This window comes from Protomyctophum parallelum (assembly GCF_964188405.1).
Source record: "Protomyctophum parallelum genome assembly, chromosome: 18".
NCBI classification, from domain to species: domain Eukaryota; kingdom Metazoa; phylum Chordata; class Actinopteri; order Myctophiformes; family Myctophidae; genus Protomyctophum; species Protomyctophum parallelum.
In genome coordinates this window covers 25964620-25989089 of record NC_139716.1, presented here as the reverse complement: position 1 = coordinate 25989089, position 24470 = coordinate 25964620, and the positions used below count along the sequence as shown (strand labels likewise).

Sequence of the window (24470 nt, the reverse complement as noted above, 5' to 3'; positions counted from 1 at the left end):
ATCCATCCATCCATGCACACATCCATCCATCCATCCATCCATCCATGCACACATCCATCCATCCATGTACACATCCATCCATCTATCCATCCATGCACACATCCATCCATCCATCCATCCATCCATGTACACATCCATCCATCCATGCACACATCCATCCATCCATGTACACATCCATCCATCCATCCATCCATCCATGTACACATCCATCCATCCATCCATGTACACATCCATCCATCCATGCACACATCCATCCATCCATGTACACATCCATCCATCCATGCACACATCCATCCATCCATCCATGTACACATCCATCCATCCATCCATGCACACATCCATCCATCCATCCATCCATGTACACATCCATCCATCCATCCATCCATCCATGCACACATCCATCCATCCATCCATCCATGTACACATCCATCCATCCATCCATCCATGCACACATCCATCCATCCATCCATCCATGTACACATCCATCCATCCATCCATCCATGCACACATCCATCCATCCATCCATGTACACATCCATCCATCCATCCATCCATGCACACATCCATCCATCCATCCATCCATGTACACATCCATCCATCCATCCATCCATGTACACATCCATCCATCCATCCATCCATGCACACATCCATCCATCCATCCATCCATCCATCCATGCACACATCCATCCATCCATCCATGCACACATCCATCCATCCATCCATCCATGCGCACATCCATCCATGCACACATCCATCCATCCATCCATGCGCACATCCATCCATCCATCCATGCACACATTCATCCATCCATCCATCCATGCACACATCCATCCATCCATCCATGCACACATCCATCCATCCATCCATCCATGTACACATCCATCCATCCATCCATCCATGCACACATCCATCCATCCATCCATCCATCCATCCATCCATGCACACATCCATCCATCCATCCATCCATCCATGCACACATCCATCCATCCATCCATCCATGCACACATCCATCCTTCCATCCATCCATCCATCCATGCACATATCGCAGGAGGAGACATATGGTTTTGCACACGTTCCCCAAGAACAACAGTAGGGGCAGTCAGTGATGGAGGGAAATAATTACAGTAGATAGAAAAGGAAAGACAATGAAAAGTTTGTTTTACTTATGTTGGGGTATATACTATATGCTCTGGGGTTACTATATGCAAATATTGTGACCAATGGCATTGCAAGACTAAACAATGAACATCAATGATGATGTTTAGGTGAAAAAAAGAACAGAACGTTTGTTTTAATTAATTCAAATTTAAATGGTTGTAATGTTGCAGCAGTGGGTCAGAGTTAAGATGTCATCTGTATATGGATAAGGAAAAAGGCATGCTAATGCAAGGTGTATAAAATGCAGTCAGCACACATTGCAGTTCAACGCAGTCAGGATGTGGTCAGATGTGCCAGTCGGACCACATCTGTCTGTCTGTCTGTGTCTCTGTCTGTGTCTCTGTCTCTGTCTCTGTCTCTGTCTCTGTCTCTCTCTCTCTCTCTCTCTCTCTCTCTCCTCCATTGCATTTCATTATATCCTGGGATCGATCTTTGCTTGTGTTCAATGTGTTAATTATTTAATCAATTAATGGCCAGCTGCATCTCTCTGTCGCCGTGTCCACTCTAGCTTTGAAAATGCCTTGTTGTTATGTTGCATATAGGCCACTGTATCGACTTTGTCTTTTAATGTTGAGCGTTTACAGACCCATTCATCACATTTCTGTTCGGCAAGACTTTTCCGCAGTGCTTCTTTTGCTTTCTTTTGTATTTTTTGTGTCACAGCGGGCATGGGTCTGTCGCAGTTCATTTGTGCACATCATGCCTACGTCATCCCGAACTGCTAGGAGCGTGTACGTTCGTGCGTACAGTCTGGGGCCTTTGTTCAATGTTGATGATAATGGGAGCTTACACAGCTGGACATGGTGGTGAATGGTGATCAAGGGGTGTTGAATCAGACTGCGATGGTTGCTGCAATGGGAACACATGACCTCGAGGCAGGCGTCGTCGTGTTGGGGAGAGACGCGTGTACTGTATGTCATTGGTTCTCAAAGTGGGGTCCGGGGACCCCCAGGGGTCCTTGAGGGAGTTCCATAGGGTCCCCAGCTAAATGATGGTTAGAAACCAAATGGACCCTTATGGGTCTGTAACTCGGAGAGTGTACAAATGGTTCCATTGTTCCGTTCCGCAGCCAAATGACATACGGTATCAATTTAGGGATCCTTGACTTGAAATTGAAATTTGAGAAACGATGGCCTAAATTGTAGAGCGAGGGAAAGGGAGAGAAAGATAGGCAGACTGTAATGATCAGAGACACATTAAAAATTGTATTTAACAGTATATGCAGAATGGGTACATTCCAAAGGAAAGCACAAGTCAACACAAAAACTCAGACTTTATTTATGGGGGCCAGTGTCTAATTGCAGCCGTCCGTAGGTGTCCTTTGAGAGTGGTTTTGAAGGAGTCAAGGGATTCACATGTCTTAACGGCTGTTGGTCGTGCGTTCCACATTTTGGTGGCATAGGAGCGAAATTAATTTAGTCCTTTGTTTGTGCCAAATCTGGGTTGCACGTGGTTTGTTGAACTCCCTCTGGTGTTATGAGTGTGGACTTTGTTGACATTAAGGAAGTATTTAGACAGGTACATGGGTATCATGGTGGTGTATAGCAAATCTTGTGGACCAGACCCGTTGCAAGATGCTGTACTTGTCGTCAACCCTAAGCCATTAGCCACGGGGAGATGTGAGGGAGTGCTGTGTGCTCATCTATCCTGCCCCTGTAATGTGGCTGTGGGCAGCACAGCTCTAAAACGCACGCCATCCATTTTAAACCCTAATGAAAGTTTTATATACCGTAATATCGTTTTCACTATAAGAGACGTCGACATTGACTTTTCAATCAGACGAGCAATAACAATATCTTAATCTCTTTTTCTCACCGAGCCGTAAGGCGACACATTTCGAATCGTAAACCTTTGAGTGACTGTTGATTAAAATATAATTGGCAATGGAATTAACAATGCGGGTCATTGTGGGATCTTATGACTATAGGTCTGACGTTGGTTCTGAAGTTGTGTCCTTGTAGCCTGGAAACCAGACAAATCTACCGGGGCAAAGAAAATAAATAGTCTGGCCCCCACTTGGCTGGGATTGGATTTAGCTTTTTTCAGGTTGCAGACGTATTTGAACTTTTAGAAAGTGTCCTGTCACCCCAAAACTATCCTCTCCCAGCATGCATCACTCCAGTATGTGGAGTGACACGCAGCAAAGGATCTCGGGCTCGGGAATCGAACCTGTGACTCATTGTCTGGCTGCATTTGTGCTTTAAGCACCCAGCCATCGGCGCCCCTAATGATATTTTTCCAAAAAACTTTACGTAAAATAAATATCATGGTATTGCTTTTTTAAATTACTATGTTACAGTAGTTCCATTTATCCTAGTCGGAACACAATCGATTAACACTTATAATTGTTGGTTAAATAAATGGCTACTAAATAATATTGATCTCTCTCTCTAGCTTGTCTCAGACTCTCAACTATTCTATAGCTTTCTAATAAACATTAAAAGAAGAAGAAATCTTCCAAATGGGGTTGACCCTTGGAGAGTTTAATGGCCAAAATGTGCTTCACTGGTTCCTGGGATTTATGATCACCCGGTATAATGTACTGGCTACTGTATGTGTACGATGCTTTTAACAGCCAGTACAGTATAAAGCTGATGAAGCCCTGTAGGGAGAATAGACTTCACACGACTATACACGACACAACACACCATCGACAGGTCAGCACAATTTCCACAAAAAACCTTAACATTCTCTATAGCGCCTTTCTCTATATTGCCTCGGGGGGAGAACCCGACTGAAATAACTCACCGTTTAAATACCGAACGAACATTCCAATTAAACGGGTTCTATTCCAAAAGGCTACATGATTGTGTGTGCGCACACACACACACACGCACACGCACACGCACACGCACACACACACACACACACACGCACACACACACACACACACACACACACACACACACACACACACACACACACACACACACACACACACACACACACACACACACACACACACACACACACACACACACACACTTGGTGATACGTATTTAACTTTGGATTTCTAGGACTGTGTTTATAAATTGCCTTAAAAGATTAAAATATGATTCGTATGTGAATGACAAACCAATCCTGCTGTATCTTGTTGCCCCTTTGCGTTTTATTTTTTAAATAAAAGGTGCATTTATGTGCGTGTGCATTGTGATCGGGTCTCATTTCTCCAGTGCAATATGAGAAGCTCCAAAGCAGATAAGCACAGTATTTTGGGGTAGCAGCAAATTAGCCAGAGCTGTGTCAGCTAAAGCAGTGGTTCTCAAATGGGGTCCAGGGACCCCCAGGGGTCCGTGAGGGAGTTCCAGGGGGTCCCCAGCTAAATTATAGTTTTGAACCAAATGGACCCTTATGGGTCTGTAACTCAGAGAGTTAATTAACAGTGATCTAATCTCTGTGGTTCCATTTGTAGGGTCCATTTGGTTCCATTTATACACTCCCAGAGTTAAATTAACATTGATTTGGTCTCAGAGATAGAAATGTAATTAAATGGGGTTCCATAGACTAATGCATGTCAAACTGAGGGTCCTTGAAATTAAACTGGTTGAGAATCACTGCTAGAGCCGTAAAACTCTTCTCTTATGGGGGTGCCTGGCATCATCTCTTCAAATGGGGGTCCCATGGGCTAATTAGGGTCAATTTGGGGGTCCTTGACATGAAAAAGTTTGGGAACCACTGAGCTAAAGCATGGCCAGTATATAGAGATGGTAGATGGACTGGACTACCTTCTCTACTAAGGATTGTTTTTTATTTTATTTTTAAATAATGAATGTTATTTATATAGCACCTTTCAAAACATATACTGTAGTTACAATCATAAAATACATCAAAAACAACAAAACATCAAGACATCGGAAACAATAAAACATGGAAAATAACAGGTCATCAAAAACAATATTAGGAAAAACACTTGACATACCCATGTGTTTTTAAAAGCTTTAAAAAAAAAGAAGACTGACTCTGCTAGCCTATAAGAGCCAAGGGCAGGGAGTTCCAGAGCAGAGGTGTCCGGGACCCAAAGGTCCGGTCCCCTCGAGTGACGAGGCGAGCTGAGGGAGGATCCAGGAAGGGCCCTATCCAAGGATCTGAGGTTGAGCACAGGCTTATGTTCCAGCAAGTCTGTTGTATAACTGGGAGCTAGTCCATGTAGGGCTTTAAAAGTAATCAATAAGATATTAAAATCAATTCTGTATAGCTCACAGGGAGCCAGTGAAAGGTAGCCAGAATGGTGATATAATATGCACACGTTTCCTGGTGTTAGTGAGTAGGCGAGCCGCAGAGTTCTGAAGCATCTGGAGGCGAGATATGTTTTTTTTTTATGCTCATACCTGAATAGTGAGTCACAGTAATCAAGTCGTGAAGATATGAAAGCATGTAAGGCGGTTTCCAGGTCTGCATAATTATGACAGATATGATTTAATTTTAGCGATGTTCCGAATCTGGTGGTAGCAACTTGCAAGACAACACAGAGTTCGAAGTAGGGCTTTAAGCAACTAGTCTAGTCGACTATTCAACTAGTGAATCCACTAGTCGACCTTGTTGGTACTCGTTGACTAGTTGATAACTATGCCTTCCTAGGCGTTTTTGTAGGCCTAGGAATGGCCTCAAGATCAGCTAGATTCTAGTTGTAGTCACCAATGTACACCGTTTTTAAATGTACAACTATTATTATTATATATATTTTTTTTTACATAACCCATTTTGACCTGAGATCAGATTCTAAAAATGTCTTCTACATCCTGACAGTTTTCTGAAAAAGCTATGTTTCTATGTCAGTCGTTCTTCGATTTTTCAAAAATAGCAGACCTACAAGTGGCGCGCTACGAGCTTGTAGATCTGATATGAGCTTGTAGATCTGATATTTTTCAATAGCTAAAGCATAACATCATGCTAACACCAAAAGTGGTTCCCACCCAAAATGCGATAATAGGTGTAGGCCTAGTTAAACAACTAGTCAATCACTAGAAGTGAAATCCCTAGTAGGAAGGGCTCGCTCTCAGTGGTTACTGTATCCATGGCCAGCAGCTCACTGTACACCTCCAGGTTCAACCACACCGTTCAACGTCACTCCAGTAGATATTACTACTGAAGTGCTTTTTTAATTGTGATTGATAATTAAGGACTTTATTCATTTTCTCCCCTCCAGCAGGGGGAGCAGCCTCCCCTGGAGAAGATGAAGACCTCCCGCAGCCGCAACCTAGAAGAAGCCCTGTCTGCGTCCGAGACGGACATAATGGTGTGTGTGTGTGTGTGTGTGTGTGTGTGTGTGTGTGTGTGACTGTGTGTGTGTGTGTGTGGGGGGGGGGGTTATAAAGCTCTCTCATTGTCTCTTTTCCTGCAAGATGTGTTTTTAGGCCTGTTAAAATAACATGAGAATTATCGCCCTAGGCTACACTACCAAGTCGGCCTTTCCACCCATGACCAAAATTACCATTTTAAAACAAAATGCACGAGAGAGAGGAGGCATGGGGAGAGAGAGCACGAGAGAGAGTAGGGTGGGAGGGAGGGAGAGAGAGAGAGAGAGAGAGAGAGAGAGAGATGGAATGTGTGGGGAGATGATAAAATAGAATTGGCTAGAGTCCCCCCAAGATGACACTAACAATCTGTCACTGTGTGTGTGTGTGTGTGTGTGTGTGTGTGTGTGTGTGTGTGTGTGTGTGTGTGTGTGTGTGTGTGTGTGTGTGTGTGTGTGTGTGTGTGTGTGTGTGTAGGAGCTCACAGACCAGGAGCTGTGCACCGAGGTGGGCCCCTGCATCACCGTGTCGGTGGCTGAGAAACCCCGTACGCCCATGAAGAGCAGCAGGAGTGAGGGCCAGACCCTGCCTTCTCCCAGGTAACGATGGACACCCAGACAATATCAAACTGACAGACACTATACCAATGGTTTTCAACCAGTGGTCCTCGAGGAGGTTCCAGGTGGTCCCCAGCTAAATGATGGAGAGTTGGTAACAAAATGGACCCTTATTATTATTATTACTTTGAAACGAAATAATTTGGTTTCATTTCACGGTCACAAGAGTTAAATGATTGTTAAACATCTGCATTACTTAATTTACAAGAAGTCTACACAATTAGAGAATGTAGAAGAATTGTTATTTTGACGTTTGCCAAAAGCTTGGAATTGTAGACAAAATCTTATCCAACGACGACAAAATATTCTTTAGTTTTGGGTCTGAGAGGCTAAATGTCATCAAATGGTGGTTCCGTGGCTCAAATGCCAAATAAATAATGGGCCTTGAAATTAAAAGGAATGAAAACCCCTGCTCTATACTATGCATATATTTGACATTAATGCCAATACCCTGAGGAGCATAGAGATGGACAATGTTCACTTTTTGTGTATATACCATACGCTGGTGGCCCCAAGTGGCAACAAGAGGTAACTGCTTTGATACTGCTGAAGATGTTGCACTAAAATGAATGTACACTGTGTTAATCAGGTGGAGATGTTATGTTGATAAAGCAGTGGTTTTCAACCCTTTTTATATCCAATTTTATAAGGCCCATTATGTATTCTACATTTGAGCCACGGTCCACCATTTTATGAGATTTAGCCTCTCAGATCCAAAACTAAGGAATATGTGCACATTTCCATGCTGTATTGACGTTGGTACATGATTGATTCTTTATTTAAGTGTCATGCTTCCGAAGAAGCCCAGCCCATATGGACTTACAGGACTTTTTACAGTTTACATAAACAATGAAAATTAACCGACATGACGGTTTGCAAACAATGATCAAGTTAATACCAAACTGACTAATACACTCCAGATCCTTACAAGGCAGATTACATAATATACCGTACAACATAAAATACCATAAAATAAAATACACCATTAGGCCTGTAACAGGAGACACATGTACCTACTTGAAGAGCTGGGATTGTCTTCTACTCCAGGCTCTAGAAACAAACTGGGCTGTCGTAAATACTTCATTATGAAATAACCAGTCTAACTTAACTTCTGACCATCATCTTCCCAGAATAGATTAGGATATCTTTGTTGCATTGCCTCAAACAGTGGAACCCTCAAATCATCATACAGGGTACAATAAAACATAAAAGAGGTACCATAGGAGAGATAACAGGCAAACATCGATCAAAATATCTATTCTTCTACATTCTCTATTTGTGTAGACTTCCTGTCAATTATTGTTTTACTTAAGTAATGCAAACAATAATTTAACTCTTGAGAGTGTATATAAATTAAACCAAATTGACCCATTAGGGTCCATCATTGTTTTCATTTTAGAGTTAACCCATTTTGGGCGGGAACCCCTTTTGGTGTTAGCATTATGATATGCTTTAGCTATTGAAAAATAGCAGATCTACAAGCTCATTGCGCGACACTCGGTGGCGCGCTATGAGCTTGTAGGTCTGCAATTTTTTTTAAATCGAAGAACGACTGACATGTAACATAGCTTTTTCTGAAAACTGTCAGGATATTTTTAGAATCTGATCTCAGGTCAAAATGGGTGTCCATTTGGTTACCAACTCTCCATCATTTAGCTGGGGACCACCTGGAACCCCTTCAAGGACCACTGGTTGAAAACCACTGTGATAAAGCATTTCTATCTTTACATGAAAGATGCTTTATTATTTTCGACACGCTGAATGATGAGGTCCAGCAGAGAAAGTGTTTTCATTCTTGGTTGCATGCCGCTTAGCGCGCCGGCCGAAGATAGCCCGATCTACAAGCTCACAAATAAAGCGTTGCATCGCGACCTACAGTATAGTGAGCTTGTAGATCTGCCATTTTCTGTGCTTGCAATCTAAGTATAAGTATCAGGCATCACAAACAATATAGGGTTACCAGCTGAGAACAATTTAGACAGGTATAGGAGTTGGGTTTTGTTTGGTTGAGGGAAAAAATTAACCACTAACCTATGACTCCCACCACACACACACACACACACACTGACACACAGGTTGGATGGAAGCCACACCCCCCGACAGAAGCATGGCAGCACCCCCATGAAGGAGAGACAGCTGTCCAAACCGCTGAGCGAGAGGACCAACAGCTCCGACTCCGAGAGGTCCCCGGAGCTGGGACACAGCACGCCGGTACGGGGCTGTGCACGCACGCACGCACGCACGCACGCACGCACGCACGCACACACGCACGCACGCACGCACACACACACGCACACAAACATTTTGAATTTGAAATTATTGGACACAAAAAATAGCAGATGCACAAACTTGGGAAACTCAACATCAACTGTTTGAGTTACAGATCACACGTACAGTCCAGCATTTGAATGCACAACCCACTTCCAAAAAGGAAACATGCATTTCTCTCTTCCTAACCCTCATCATCAACAACAACAACAACAACACGCACATTGTATTGATAGTTTCAGTGCATCCTAGAGCTTGAGATGCATGAGGGGAATCCTTTAAAAGAGGGTCCTGTATTCACAGTTGTCACTTTTCATCCATTATATGTGATGAAAAACGGAAAGAAGACATCACAGCCTTCACCACACAGCTCATTAGACCACTGAGAGCTCATTAAAACACCGCCTTGTCTTCCACCTCTCTCTCTCCCTCTCTCCCTCTCTCTCTCTCTCTCTCTCTCTCTCTGTGCTCTGTAAGTAAATAATGCGGAGGGGAATGTATGACTGGGGGATAAATTAATTATGGATGCTGTGACGGGTCATCTGAAAATTATCTGTGTCACAGTCTGCAAGGTGGTAGTTTGTTCTGTACTGTGTGTATTTATTGTGTGTGTGTGTGTGTGTGTGTGTGTGTGTGTGTGTGTGTGTGTGTGTGTGTGTGTGTGTGTGTGTGTGTGTGTGTGTGTGTGTGTGTGTGTGTGTGTGTGTGTGTGTGTGTGTGTGTGTGTGTGTGTGCGCGCATGTGCGCGCATGCAGGTGTTGAGAAAGGCTGTGTACGATCAACTAAACCAGATCTTGCTGTCTGAGTCTGCGCTGCCAGAGAGTCTCATCCTGGTGAATGGAACCGACTGGCAGGGACAGGTAAACGTGTGTGTGTGTGTGTGTGTGCGCGCGCATGCTCACGGTTTATGTACAGTACATACAAGTTGTTTTTGCACCACTGGTTGAAAACCACTGCTGTAGTATGATCAAGCAGTAGGGCGTCAAATTATGAAGAAACACAAAAAGTTTAAATATGGACATGAGAGGTTTTGATTTTAGAGGGTATGTGTGTGACATCATCATCATACCCGGAAGTTATGCGCAAACGCCTACTGACTGAGTGGCAAAAAACTACTGACAAACGCCTACTGACTGAGTGGCAAAAAACTACTGACAAACGCCTACTGACTGAGTGGCAAAAAACTACTGACAAACGCCTACTGACTGAGTGGCAAAAAACTACTGACAAACGCCTACTGACTGAGTGGCAAAAAACTACTGACAAACGCCTACTGACTGAGTGGCAAAAAACTACTGACAAACGCCTACTGACTGAGTGGCAAAAAACTACTGACAAACGCCTACTGACTGAGTGGCAAAAAACTACTGACAAACGCCTACTGACTGAGTGGCAAAAAACTACTGACAAACGCCTACTGACTGAGTGGCAAAAAACTACTGACAAACGCCTACTGACTGAGTGGCAAAAAACTACTGACAAACGCCTACTGACTGAGTGGCAAAAAACTACTGACAAACGCCTACTGACTGAGTGGCAAAAAACTACTGACAAACGCCTACTGACTGAGTGGCAAAAAACTACTGACAAATGCCTACTGACTGAGTGGCAAAAAACTACTGACAAACGCCTACTGACTGAGTGGCAAAAAACTACTGACAAACGCCTACTGACTGAGTGGCAAAAAACTACTGACAAACGCCTACTGACTGAGTGGCAAAAAACTACTGACAAACGCCTACTGACTGAGTGGCAAAAAACTACTGACAAACGCCTACTGACTGAGTGGCAAAAAACTACTGACAAACGCCTACTGACTGAGTGGCAAAAAACTACTTTCTGGCCTTGCCGGCACATGCATCCACACAGAAAAGTCCTATCTGATTGCATTAAACGATGTTAAATGACATTGATTGATTGATTGAAATATTTATTAACAGTTTGCAGAATTACAGTGCATTTCAAGCACAAACTCAATACAAAGACTGTTAACTGTGAGTGGACGACCCAATTAAGCATTACACTTGTTTACAACAGGGTCCACATTGTTCAATTCATCAAAACATTTAGAGACATACAAATAGACACTTCTATGTAGCTAAAGAATAGAACAGGAATTCATCATATAGGAAGCAAAAAGGGAAAAGATACATTATACAGTGAGGGGAAAGGGGGGATTCAGATTTTACAGAGGCCAGTTTCGAATTGCAGCCATCCGTAGTTGCCCTTTGAGAGCGGTTTTGAAGGAGTCAAGGGATTCACATGTCTTAATGACTGTTGGTAGGGCGTTCCACATTTTGGTGGCATAGGAGCGAAAATAATTTAGTCCCTTGTTTGTGCTGAATCTGGGTTGTACATGGTTTGTTGCACTCCCTCTGGTGTTGTGGGTGTGGACTTCGTTTACATTAAGGAAGTATTTAGACAGGTACATGGGTATCTTGGTGGTGTACATTAAACTCACTTTACCACTCCATTTGCCATTGACTTTATGCATGCACATACCCTCCATAGATGTGTGTTATGTTTAGTGATTGATTACGTGTCTTTGCGTGCGTGCGGGTGCCTGCGTGTGTGCGTGTGTGTGTGTGTATGTGTGTGTGTGCGTGTGTGTGTGATGCAGTACGTGGCAGAACAGCTCCAGGCTCAGAGACATCCGGTGGTGTGCACGTGCTCCGGGGCAGAGATTCAAGCGGTGCTGTCTGCTATTCTCACACGCATCCAGAAGTTGTGAGTGCTTGCATTACACACACTTATTTTTAACACTTTTTATGCCCTGGAATTTTTCAAAATAAAGGCGCTAGAGTGCCCAGCAGATGAGGCAGATTTTACTCTGAAAGGCCCCGCCTTCCATTTACCCCCAAAACCGGGAGGTGTAATGTCCCATTACTACCTCACGCTAATAAGTCTGATCTCTCTCTAGAAGCGTTAATATTCCAAACAAACTAAAAATGAGGACAGAACATTGCCGTTCTGATCAAAACCATGGAGAGCGCCGTAGATTCAGAGATCATAGACAGTCGGGCCGTAAACAAGGAAGTGAATGGTTGCGCGCATGCAGTGCAAAACATGTCAGAGAGGCCCAGGCCGTAGCGTAACGGTCTGGGCACCGGACTGGTAATCCAGTCGCAGTGTGCCGCGGGTTCGACTCCCGGACCCGACACGGCCTTTACTGCATGTCATCCCCCCATCTCTCTCCCGTTTCCTGTCAGCCTACTGTCTGTCCCTTCAAAAATCAATAAAAGGCGTAAGCCGCAAAAAAAATATCTTAAAAAAAAAAAAAACATGTCAGAGAGTGCTGCACAAGGCGTTGCCTATAGCAACGGGAAACTGTCAAAAGATTTTAGTGATCCGGTTTTATACCATTAAATAAGACCTAAAGGCGTCCCCAGACATCCTGGGCCTCCTACGGGTGTAATTATGAATTAGTAGTACTAATGCATGTGCAGATTGCACACGCGCACGTACCGTACAGCACGCACGCATGCACACACACACACACACACACACACTCATCCATGATTTATGACTCTTACAGTGTAAAATGTAATATGCATATACCCCCACCGTGCCCCACGCATCCGGAAGCTTTCATCATATGCACACGCATACTGTATGACTCATGTGGTATGACGCACACACGTGTATCTCTCACACACACACACACACACACACACACACACACACACACACACACACACACACACACACTCAACTAGACATAGAATTTTAATGTTATTACTTCACTTTTAAGATGACTCGGTTTCCTCCTTAATGTCTCTCTCTCTCTCTCTCTCTCCTGCCCACTGATCTTCATTCTATTGTCCTACCTCCTTAAAGCTATATTCAGTGATTTCACTTAATTCAAACATCACTTATTTTTTTGTTTTGTTGTGATAATCCTCTCTACTATAGAGTGTGCTGACCATATAAGGAGTTCCTCCCTGTCCCCAGTTAACCCCTGGGGGTCAAAAAACCTTAGGTTTCGTTTTTGACTCTCTATCCTGATTGGACGAAAGGCTGGGTCCCACAGCCAAAAACGAAACCTAAGGTTTTTTGAGTGAAATCACTGAATATAACTTTAAGGTCTTTTCAGACGGGCAGCGACTGAGCGACGCGCCTTGTAATTCATTTTCAATGAGAGACGTCTGCGTTTATTTTGGACGAGCAGAGAGGTTGTGGGGCGATTACCCAAACGTATTTCCGTGGGCGCGGTCCCGTGAAATTGTCGCGTCCCTCATGAGCAGACCTGTCATTGATCCTGCGTCACCCGCTCCCCCTCTGAAAGGACCTCTATTCTCTCGTTGTGTTATCCTCATAGCTTTAACGTGCGGGCGGCAGTGGCTCAGGGGTAGAGTGACCGGATGGGAACCGCAAGGTTGACGGTTCGATTCCGGGCTCCCCCAGAGATAATGTCGAAGTGTCCTTGAGCAAGACTCTGAACCCCAAATTGCTCCCGATGAGCCGGTTGGTGCCTTGCATGGTTTCCTCCGGCATCGGTGTCAGTGGAAAGCACTTCGGATAAAAGGCTCTATATAAATGCACCATTTACTATTTAATGTCTTGCTGCACCATGTGCTGTTTACATTTATTTTAAATTGTTTTAAGATATTTGTTTTGGCTTTTTCTGCCTTTATTGATAGGATGAAAGTAGACTGACAGGAAATGGGGAGAGAGATCGGGAGTCGAACCCGCGGCACGCCGTCAGGCTGGCTCAGCACCCTAGGTGCCCAGACAGTTGAGCTAACCGTCCGGGCCTGCTGTTTACATTTCTGACTAATAAAGTATTCAATCAAGTCCCTAAATCATCTCTCTCTCTCTCTCTCTCTCAGCTGTAACTGTAACTCGTCCATGCCCCGGCCGGTGAAGGTGGTGGCGGTGGGCAGTCAGAGCTACCTCGGAGCCATCCTGCAGTTCTTTGTCACCCAGCTGGCCAACAAGACGTCTGATTGGCTGAACCACATGAGGATCCTGGTGGTCCCTCTGGGTGAGAGAGAGAGAGAGAGAGAGAGAGAGAGAGAGAGAGAGAGAGAGGGTTCTCTCCCCCTCCCCCAATTATCAACATTGGCCATCATCGTTTAAAGGGTCACCCCTTTTGCAACCAGATCTTATTTTAATGATGTTTGGGAGACAAGAAACACTTTCCTGGGGTTTTTATGTGGGTCATTTGTGTCATTAGATATTTTAGTATTTTTAAGTGTGACATCACTGGCACTTTGAAATATATATTAAAAAAAATTAAATATCTAAAGACACTATTACCCACATAAACCCCCCAGGAAAGTGTTTCTTGTCTTCCAAACATCATTAAAATAAGATCTGGTTGCAAAAGGTTTTGGTAAACGGTTACTGTGTAGATGCGGAGATTTTCTAAAACGAAAAGGATCAGTTTATAAAAAGATACCTGTGTGCGTGTGCACAAAGCATTATTTCTGTCTTCTTTTCATTCTCTCTCTACCCCATCCCCCCTCCCCCCCATCCCCCCCCCCCCCCCACACACACACCAGGCTCCCATCCTGTTGCCAAGCACCTGGGCACTCTTGACAACCGTTACAGTTCGGCATTCCTGGACGGTGTGTGGAGAGATGTGTTCAGCCGCTCAGAACCTCCACAGACAACAGGTAACACACACACACACACACACACACACACACACACACACACACACACACACACACACACACACATATATTTTTGTTATTTATTTTATTGTTCATGGGCACCTAAGGATACACATGGCACCTCCTCCTCCATACAGACAAATTGCCTACAGAGCAGTATTTGGCAAGTTGTTTGGCTTTGCTCTTTGTCATGCCAGCTATTATTAGGCCATTCGTGGTCTAAATATCAGTATGATGAATCTACAATACCCAAGGTTTGTTATGTTTTGGTAAAGTAATGGTTGGTACTTAGAATGTTTATCTTGGAATGCCTGGTCCATGTGCAAATCAAAGAGACCTCCAAAATCAGGACTTCCTTGTCAAACACACACACACACACACACACACACACACACACACACACACACACACACACACACACACACACATGAATGCACGTACAGTCGCACACACACACACACACACACACACACACACACACACACACACACACACACACACACACACACACACACACACACACACACACACACACACACACACACACAAGAATGCACCCCGTTCTCCCTAGGCCTGTAATGTATAAATGAATGTTCTCTCCCCTATCTCTCTCTCTTCTATGTTGTGTTGCGTACAGACATGTTGGACGTAGCAGGTAGAATCAGCCAGTACATCAGTGGATCCACGGTTACTCACCAGCTGCCTATCGCTGAGGCCATGCTTACCTGCAAGCACAGGACGTGAGTGTGGACGCACGCACGCACGCTCAACACACACATACACACACACACGCACACACACTCGTACTGTGTTTTCAAGCTTTCACAGACCCCACATGGACTTTCATTAGACCGTGAATGGCAATAGTTGAGGAGCATAGGGATATTTCGCGCTAATTAGTCTAAAAGAGCCGAATTGTGCACAGATGTAGCCCAGGGCATGCTCTAATGCTACATCTGTGCAAAATGTGGCGCTTTTAGACAAATTAGTGCGAAATCACCATTCTCTCTGTCTATGCTCCTCTACTACAAGGAAACTGTATTTATACAGCACCTTTTTATACAGTACACCAAGGCAACTCAAAAGTGCTTCAAAGAATAAAAAAATCACACCCATGTGAAGAGAGGGGTGCTCTTGTCGTCGTACATCATCCAATACAAATTAATATACTTCTTCATGAATTAATTGTCAACTTATGTTATTGTAACTGAATTTATGTGAATGGAGAAAAGGAGATGGAGAATAAAACAGATACAATTAAAAGGACAGAAAGAAAGAAAATAGATAAAGATAAAGGAGCATATATTATACAGTATAACAAATAAAATTAAATAAACATAAATAATAATACTAAAAAATAAATAATAAAAAGTGCACAGCTCATTTCAAACCCAGGGAATGCCTATAGCTGTCCTTAGCATCCATTCATTCATTGGGTATAGAAAGCAATGTTTAAATAAATGTGTTTTTAACTTGGACTAAAAACGGCAAGGGTTGTGTCTAATGCAATCTGGAATATTATTCCAGATTTGTGACGCATGGTAGTGAAATGCTGTTTCACCATGTTTTATTCTAACTGTGGGAACAGCAGGGGTTCATATGGCTCTAGTGTGTCTACCATGTACAGTAGCTCGGCCCAGAGCCACAGAGAGATTGGTAGGCAAGTAACATTTTAAAACTAGAACTGCACTCTGTCGAGTGCATACTTGTTGTTTTAAATGTATTTCATCTTGGACTATAGTGAATAGTGTAATTTGTAAGTTGATTAGCGGTATACTGTGGTTACTTTGCGCCAAAAACTGCCCCAGCCAACCCGCCACTTTTGATGCGTATGCAAATAAAACAGCAAATTGTGCCTGATTTGCTGGGACCAGATTACATACATGACCAATTACACTATGGCATTGGGTCCTTTAATCCACATATTTCTTACGTCATCATTGAGAGCTAGTTATACATATACACACCATGTAATCTGGTCCCAGCAAATTGTGCCTGATTTACTTGCATGCTCTGCTTGCGCAAGTAATTAATTATCTGGGAGACTAGCTGGTAGCCAATTAATGTAAGGATTTCAGAACTGGAGTGACCTTTAGACGGTGAATGGCCTTTTGAATGGTATAAATTCAATTAAATTGTCTAGATGACATACAGTAGCTGTATGTGAGAAATAGAATCATGATAGTGAAACAGTCATAATTATTTTGTGATTTAGTGTTGTCAACATCAGCAGATTGTACAAGCTTGTACATCTGCTATTTTTTAACATAATTTTGAATTCTATACTGGATCACAGGAAACGTTGAGGAAACTCATTCTCTCATTTATGTTCCTCAGGCGAGATGAAGACTCATACCAGAAGTTCATTCCCTTTATTGGAGTAAGTTCTCACTCAGGAGGGTGTTCAATCGGATTGATTGAATGAATGAATGAATGAATGATTGATTGGTTGGTTGATTGATTGATTGATTGATTGATTGAATACTTTATTGGAAGAAATGTAACACATAATAATCATGACATGAAAAATAACAAAATTCAAATCATCATAAAAAGTAAAACAAAAAGAGAAAAAAAGATATGTACAGGTTGGGGAAAAAAGAAGGGACAAATGAAGGTTGTTATAAGGAGGTGGGGGTAGTCGCTTGACTAAGGGGGCAGCAATAATTTCCTCTACCTTTGGCCTGCTGAAAGGTGGATTTTCAGGCCTGTTTTATAGGCCACCCCAGTGATTTGATTAGACCGGTGGTTCCCAAAGTGGGGTCTCGGGTTCCTTGAGCAGGGTTCCAAATGAACCCTTACAGGTCTAGTAACTCTGAGAGTGTACAAATGGAATGGAGTTATGAGGGGGGGAAAAAAGATACACAGATGAACGGAGGAAGTTATGTCATTTGTGGTTTCAGGTGGTTAAGGTCGGCCTCATTGAGTCCGGTCCATCTTCAACAGGTTAGTGTTACCCCCAAACATTACACCACAGTACATACGAAAGACTTCTGATCATTTATTTACAAAATGTTACATGCATTTTAGAATGCAAGCTAGCTGTCCTCACACATGTACTGCATACAGTGTTGTTTTGTAATGCTTACTTCCTTGTTCCTCCCAGGTGATTCAGAGGAGGGGGGCGTGGCGGTGAGCCTGGCTGTTCCGTCCACATCCCCCCCCTCCCAGGGCTCCCCCACGGGGGGGATGATCAAAGAGAGCGCTACCCCGCCCCCCTCCCCCTCCATGGGCAGCATACTGGCGGTGCAGGGGTAAGACCACGTTCACTAGTTCCATTGGAAATAATAATAATAGACTAGAAGCTTACTCCACGCAGATAACGGGAAGTAAACCGGAGATGGCATGTCTTACTTTTTTTGTCTTTGACTTAACTCATTTTCTGCCAAGGACAACGTTGGACGAGTCATTAGTTTATAATGCGTCCAGCATCGCTAGTGTTATTTTTACCGGTTCTTGGCGTCTCCGTCGCCTGACAAGCTTTGCTTCCACGTTGTGACTTCATTGAATATTTTCCCTCCGTCCACGCTCACCGCGACCTCGCGGTACTATATTAGCGCTTCTGATGAAAACAAAAGTATCTACCGGCTGCCCTGGAAATTATTGATTGCTACCTCCGATTCACCAAATCAGCTAGTGGCTCTTCAAAATAAGGGCTTACGGCTAAAAAGCTCTATGGTGGCGACTAAACTTGACCTTAAAAAGTGTGTTAAAGTGTTAACACACTTCTACTTCCTGCCTGTGGCTCCTTCCTGTCCTGTCCCCCAGAAGCCCCAGCATATCCCCCGGTGTGGACGCCATCGGCCTCCAGGTGGACTACTGGCTGGCCTCGCTGGCCAGCGAGAAGAAGCGCGACGGCGGCGAGCGGCGAGAGACGGGCTGCAGCAGCAAGAACACCCTGAAGAGCGCCTTCCGCTCGCTGCAGGTCAGCAGGCTGCCAGGCGGGGGCAGCAGCGAGCCACAGGCCCAGGTCACCACCATGGCCATGACCGTGGTCACCAAGGAGAAGAACAAGAAAGGTGAGAGAGGAGCTTCCCCGTTTTTCCTACCCGATTTCACACCAGTGAGGGGTGGGAGGGGCTAGCCCACACCAGGCAGCGAATATTTGAGCAACTTTAGTTCAACTTTGATCCCTCTATCACAACAATTTTCGGGGTGTAGTGAGTGATATGGACACAAAAAACATAGTTCCGTGTGATAGTGGGGTAAAAAATTAATGAAAGTTGCACTATATGGTAGAAATAGGCCAACAATACAAATTACGCTAGTTTCGTCAATTAATATACTTTTAATGCGTGGCCCCAGTGCCCCCCACAAAATGACCGGAACTACTTAATATTTCACCAAAACCAGTGCACAACTCCCACCACGGGACTCGGGCAATCAATTAATACAGTTGCAACTACTGGCAAGTATTTCATACATTGGCAAGTATTTCATACGAATCGACTTCAAATGACTCCTCACCACCTACAAGTCACTGCACAACCTGGCCCCCTCCTACCTCTCCTCACCACCTACAAGTCACTGCACAACCTGGCCCCCTCCTACCTCTCCTCACCACCTACAAGTCACTGCACAACCTGGCCCCCTCCTACCTCTCCTCACCACCTACAAGTCACTGCACAACCTGGCCCCCTCCTACCTCTCCGCTCTCCTCGAGCCACACGCCCTATCCCGCTCCCTCAGCTCCAGCGACACCGGCCGCCTCAAGGTTAGAAAAAAAGAAAACGAAAATCCCTGGTGCGACAGGGCCTTCTCTGTGGCCGCCCCCATCCTCTGGAATGCTCTCCCCAAACACATATGAGACTCCCCCTCACTTCCTACCTTCAAATCTGCACTGAAAACCCCCCTGTTTAATTGCATTTCCAAGCTGTTTTTAAACTTGTTATGTGCATTTTATTGCGTTTCTTTTAATATTTATTTTTCTAATAAAGTTGTCCTCTTTCTTGTTCCCCCCCCCCCCCTGGCCCTTTAAGCCTCGCCCACAGCTGTTGTTGCATGATAATGCGGGAGGGGTTAGGGGAGGGCATGATTTTATGGTGTCACTAAAATGATGTTATTTCTATTGGGCCCTTTGACTCAAAGGCTTTCAGCTTTCAGAAAGAAACCAAAAATACACAGGGAAGACATATTTGAATATTATAACCACACCTGGGGGTCTAGTAGACTAATGTTAACTCCATAGACATAGACACATACAAAACAGAAAACTGTTTCTCTATTTCTCTCTTTCTCTCTCTCTCTCTCTCTCTCTCTCTCTCCACTCTCTCTCTCTCTCTCTCTCTCTCTCTCTCTCTCTCTCTCTCTCTCTCTCTCTCTCTCTCTCTCTCTCTCTCTCTCTCTCTCTCTCTCTCTCCCCCTCCCTCCCTCCCCACTTCAGTTCCCACCATCTTCCTGGGGAAGAAACCAAAGGAGAAGGATGTGGACTCTAAGAGCCAGGTCATTGAGGGCATCAGCAGACTGATCTGCTCCGCCAAGCAGCAGCAGACCATCCTCAAAGGTATAAGCACAGTGTCCTGGACTGGTGCTCTGCTTTAGGGATTCCGTCTATTCAGGACGGTGGGAGTGCACAGGCGATGGAGACCCACCAAGAGTTCTGTCGAGCCAGCGAATATAACACGTCCGGTTTACTTCCGGTTGTGAGCTGGCGAATATAAGGGCTTAAGTCTTAAGACCTCGTAAATAATGTTTTTTTTTTAAGTAATAAATTTATTATAGGTAGTCCCCAGCTAAATGATAGATAATTGGTAACCAAATGGACCCTTATAGATCGTATGGGTCCATTTGGTTTCATTTTACAGCACTCTCAAGAGTGCTGTAAAATGAGTTTTCTGCTTTCCTGGTATCCTAGTTAATTTGTAGGACTAAATGGTTTTCTTTGCACTCTACTCACGTGACCATTTTTAGCCCATTGGTTCTCAAAGTGGGGTCCGCGGGATAAAGCATCACAAATCATTGAACCACTTTATGAATTTATACATCATTGGCTATATTCACAAACTTGCAGCACGTCACTTGAAAGTGAATAATTGGGGGCACAGTTGGTAGTGCTGTCTCCTCACAGCTAGAAGGTCCTGGGTTCGATTCCCGCTCGGGACGCTGTGGGTGCTCGCGGCGTGTTTCCTCCTCCACTGAATTAGCCTGTCATTTATTGACCGTTTGTTAGGGTTCATTCCATTTACTATGATCTTGCACTGTGTAAGTCACTCTGGAAAAAAAGCTAAATGCTAGGTGTGTGTGTGTGTGTGTGTGTGTGTACTCTTCGTTTGTCCAACCAGTGGCCATAGATGGTGTGGAGTGGAACGACGTGAAGTTCTTCCAGCTGGCGGCGCAGTGGCCCACGCACGTAAAGTACCTTCCCGTGGGACTCTTTGGCTACACCAAGCCCCCCTCCTAGGGGGGCTCTGTTGGCACCAGACCTGACCTTCCACTTCCCCTTCCCTTCGCCCCCCGCGCCAACCAACCAACCAACCCTGTCACGCGCACACGCACAAAGAGACCCCGCTGCCTCTCTGCGTGGCCAGGCAACATTGGCGTTGGCCAATCAGAATTGGCTGCAGTAGTGTTGTTTTTTGTCTTTTCAGGACAAGAGGGATGGATGGAGGGAGAGGAGGCGGATGTCATGAGGTGCGCAGTGCTACTACTAGTCACTTTAATGCCCCTTACTGTGTGTGTGTGTGTGTGTGTGCAAGGCGTGTGTGTGTGCGCAAGGTGTGTGCGAGGCACGTTTATCGGGCTTGGTGGGGAACAATAGCACAATTTTATTAGGGAACTGCCATTTATCCACCATCGCTGAAACGCAGCAGTAGCATGAGAAACTCCCCCAAGATTTGATTTGGAAAAACCCTGAACTCTCTGAACATTTTGAGCCTCCCAACCCCGACGAGGGTCATGTAATCTGTTTATTCGTGAACCCGCTCCATGCAGCAACCGTGAATCCAAAACATGCATGTCCCGAACTAACTGACTAGCATACCGCTCACGACACGTGCCAGAAAAACTGTAACACACACACGGCTATATAATCATTTTGGGAAAAGAAAATAAACCCCCCTCAATGTTTGCATGAACCAGTGAAAAAAAAAACCCAATGAAAATGGCTACTCTCTCTCTACGGTCTTATATACAATAAGAACAAGAAACAAAAAAATAATTTGCATGTAATGCATACAGAAACCCAAGCCGCACAAGTGCATTCAACAACAACTATAGTTTAGCCGACATCTCTTGAAACCTCATCAGTAAAACCAACTCTTTATTTCAGGGACTAAGTTCCAACATTCTTAAATATATTTCTTGTACCAAAATAGGTCAGTTGGACAAGGTGTATCAATATTTAAAAGGGGTTTAAAAGTGTTGTTATTTTTTTGAACTAGTTAAACTATTAGTATAGGCTTCCCTTCAACCACATGCATGTGGCCTGTGTTTTTTGTGAAGAATTCTTGCGATTTCAGGGCAGGGGCTAATTTGCGATTTTCTTAGTTTTTCATACTATGCACTTCTCTGCCTGTTATCTTACACACGGCTGATCAGGAAGCGTGCCGACATCACATACATTACTGAACACTCTAGGTCAGTGGTTTTCAACCAGTGGTCTGGGGACCACCAGTGGTCCTTGGGGGGGGGGGGGGGGTGGTCCCCAGCTAAATGATGGTCCCCAGCTAAATGATGTAAAGTTGGTAACCAAATGTACCCTTATAGATCTTTAACTCTTGAGAGTGGAAAATGAAACCAAATGAACCTGGAAGGGTCCATTTGTTTTCATTTTACACTCTTGTGAGTTCAATTATTATTTTATTAAACATCTGCATTACTTGGTTTCCAAGAAGGCAATAATTGTTATTTTGATCAACATTGCCTGTTATCTCTCATGTGGTACCAACAACAATACAGCACGGAATTGAGGAAAAGCCTTATCCAACAACAACAAAATATCCCTTAGTTTTGGGTCTGCAAGGCTGAATGGTGGTCCGTGGCTCAAATTCTGAGTAAATAATGGGCCTTGACATGAAAAGGGTTGAAAACCACTACTCTAGGTAGGTCTGCGCTACTGTATGTAGTCTGAGTAATTGACAGCATACATTCAGGTACAGTGTGCAAACGGTCAACATGGCCAACAGTTGACCAAAAAAATAACAGGCCACCCGGGAAGGCATATGTTCCTTCCAGGGTCGCTCATAAACACCCAATTCCGGTGTGTTAATGTAACACTGTAACACACTTTAAAAGTTAAACAATTACTGGTTTTATCACAGTACATACAAAATGTTCCTATGTGATTCCTGTACAATGTAAAAACATGTGGATTGGAACACTACTGTACTATTGTACATTACAGTACAGTAGGGCGTCTCCCTCCCCTACTAAAAGCACAATGGCATTTTCCAGCCTGCACACGCCTCCCTCCGTCCCTTTTTAATCCGCAACAGGACTGGCAGATATCTCTTCTTAATTCGTTAAAACCTGAGGCCCTCTCTACAAAATGCCTTCTAAATTCAGTGGTTCTCAAACAGTCCCCCTCGTCCCCCGTCACGAAGTGGCATTCTGTGAGCTTGTATATCTGCTATGTTTGAGAACCACTGTACCAACTGTTCTAAATGCTGAGAGTTTTCTGAAACGCTTATGTTGCTAGTAGCTAAAATCACACAGATGCTTTCTTTCCCGGTTTTAATGGCTTAACCAGTGGCTTGCGGTTATGGTTAGGGTTTGTTTGAGGTAGGTTGTCGTTGTCGGACCAACGACTGATCGGAACTTAGCACTGCACCCGCTACAGTGGTCAGATGGGTGGCCACCACCCGCCTGAGGCCTGATGGGTGGGCACTGATCCACAAAATGGTTGAGAACCACTGATTTTAAACCACAACGGTGGCTTTACTTGGGTCAAAAATATAATGGCAAACCTTTCGGTTTACTTGGACTAAAAACTGTATGCAGATTTTTAGACTTTTCAGCAAGTGATTTAATCGGTGGCGTTTTTCTGCAAGGAAAATCAGAATGTTGACCCAGGCTGGTTACATTTAGTGTCTAGAATAGATTATCTAAGGTGTTGTAAAGTGTGTGTGTGTGTGTGTGTGTGTGTGTGTGTGTGTGTGTGTGTGTGTGTGTGTGTGTGTGTGTGTGTGTGTGTGTGTGTGTGTGTGTGTGTGTGTGTGTGTGTGTGTGTGTGTGTGTGTGTGTGTGTGTGTGTGTGTGTGTTAAAACTTAATTGTTGGAAACTACAGAAAAAAAAGTTTTTCTGCCACATTACAAAGGACATACATTACCAAGTATGTGCCATTGATGTATTTGAGTGTGTGTGTTTGTTTCTTGACAGCGTATGTTTGATAATGTGGTCATTTCTCCATGTCAATGTCAAACCTCTGCAGTGTCCCTGATGTTTACGTTGTAGCCTGACATGAGCCCACTGCTTAAAGGGATCGTGACATCAAAAAATGTTTTTGTAATTTATTATTTTGTTTGTTTTTCTGAGCTCAATTGCACCGAAAAAACATGAACTTTTAACATTCAGTAGATTTTCTGTGGTCTGGGGTTTTCTGGCTCAAACAAGTGCTCTGATTTGCCTGTGGACTAGTG

The 24470-nt window shown here is 44.1% G+C and overlaps 1 protein-coding gene across 2 annotated transcripts in view; it reads left to right on the top strand.

The window, feature by feature from the left end:
- The window catches only part of pacs1 (phosphofurin acidic cluster sorting protein 1), an 89354-nt gene extending 66875 nt beyond the window's left edge, over nucleotides 1-22479 (top strand). For both annotated transcript variants that reach the window (XM_083788541.1, XM_083788542.1), the window contains 14 exons: nucleotides 6304-6393; nucleotides 6869-6990; nucleotides 9084-9219; nucleotides 10032-10136; nucleotides 11897-12003; nucleotides 14106-14260; nucleotides 14781-14894; nucleotides 15532-15634; nucleotides 17232-17274; nucleotides 17798-17840; nucleotides 18001-18148; nucleotides 18663-18913; nucleotides 20278-20397; nucleotides 21176-22479. In XM_083788541.1, coding sequence (XP_083644667.1) covers nucleotides 6304-6393; nucleotides 6869-6990; nucleotides 9084-9219; nucleotides 10032-10136; nucleotides 11897-12003; nucleotides 14106-14260; nucleotides 14781-14894; nucleotides 15532-15634; nucleotides 17232-17274; nucleotides 17798-17840; nucleotides 18001-18148; nucleotides 18663-18913; nucleotides 20278-20397; nucleotides 21176-21294 — 1656 coding nt within the window. In that variant the 3' untranslated portion in view covers nucleotides 21295-22479. The remainder of the gene's footprint in view (nucleotides 1-6303; nucleotides 6394-6868; nucleotides 6991-9083; nucleotides 9220-10031; nucleotides 10137-11896; nucleotides 12004-14105; nucleotides 14261-14780; nucleotides 14895-15531; nucleotides 15635-17231; nucleotides 17275-17797; nucleotides 17841-18000; nucleotides 18149-18662; nucleotides 18914-20277; nucleotides 20398-21175) is intronic.
- The last annotated feature ends 1991 nt before the right edge of the window (nucleotides 22480-24470 follow it).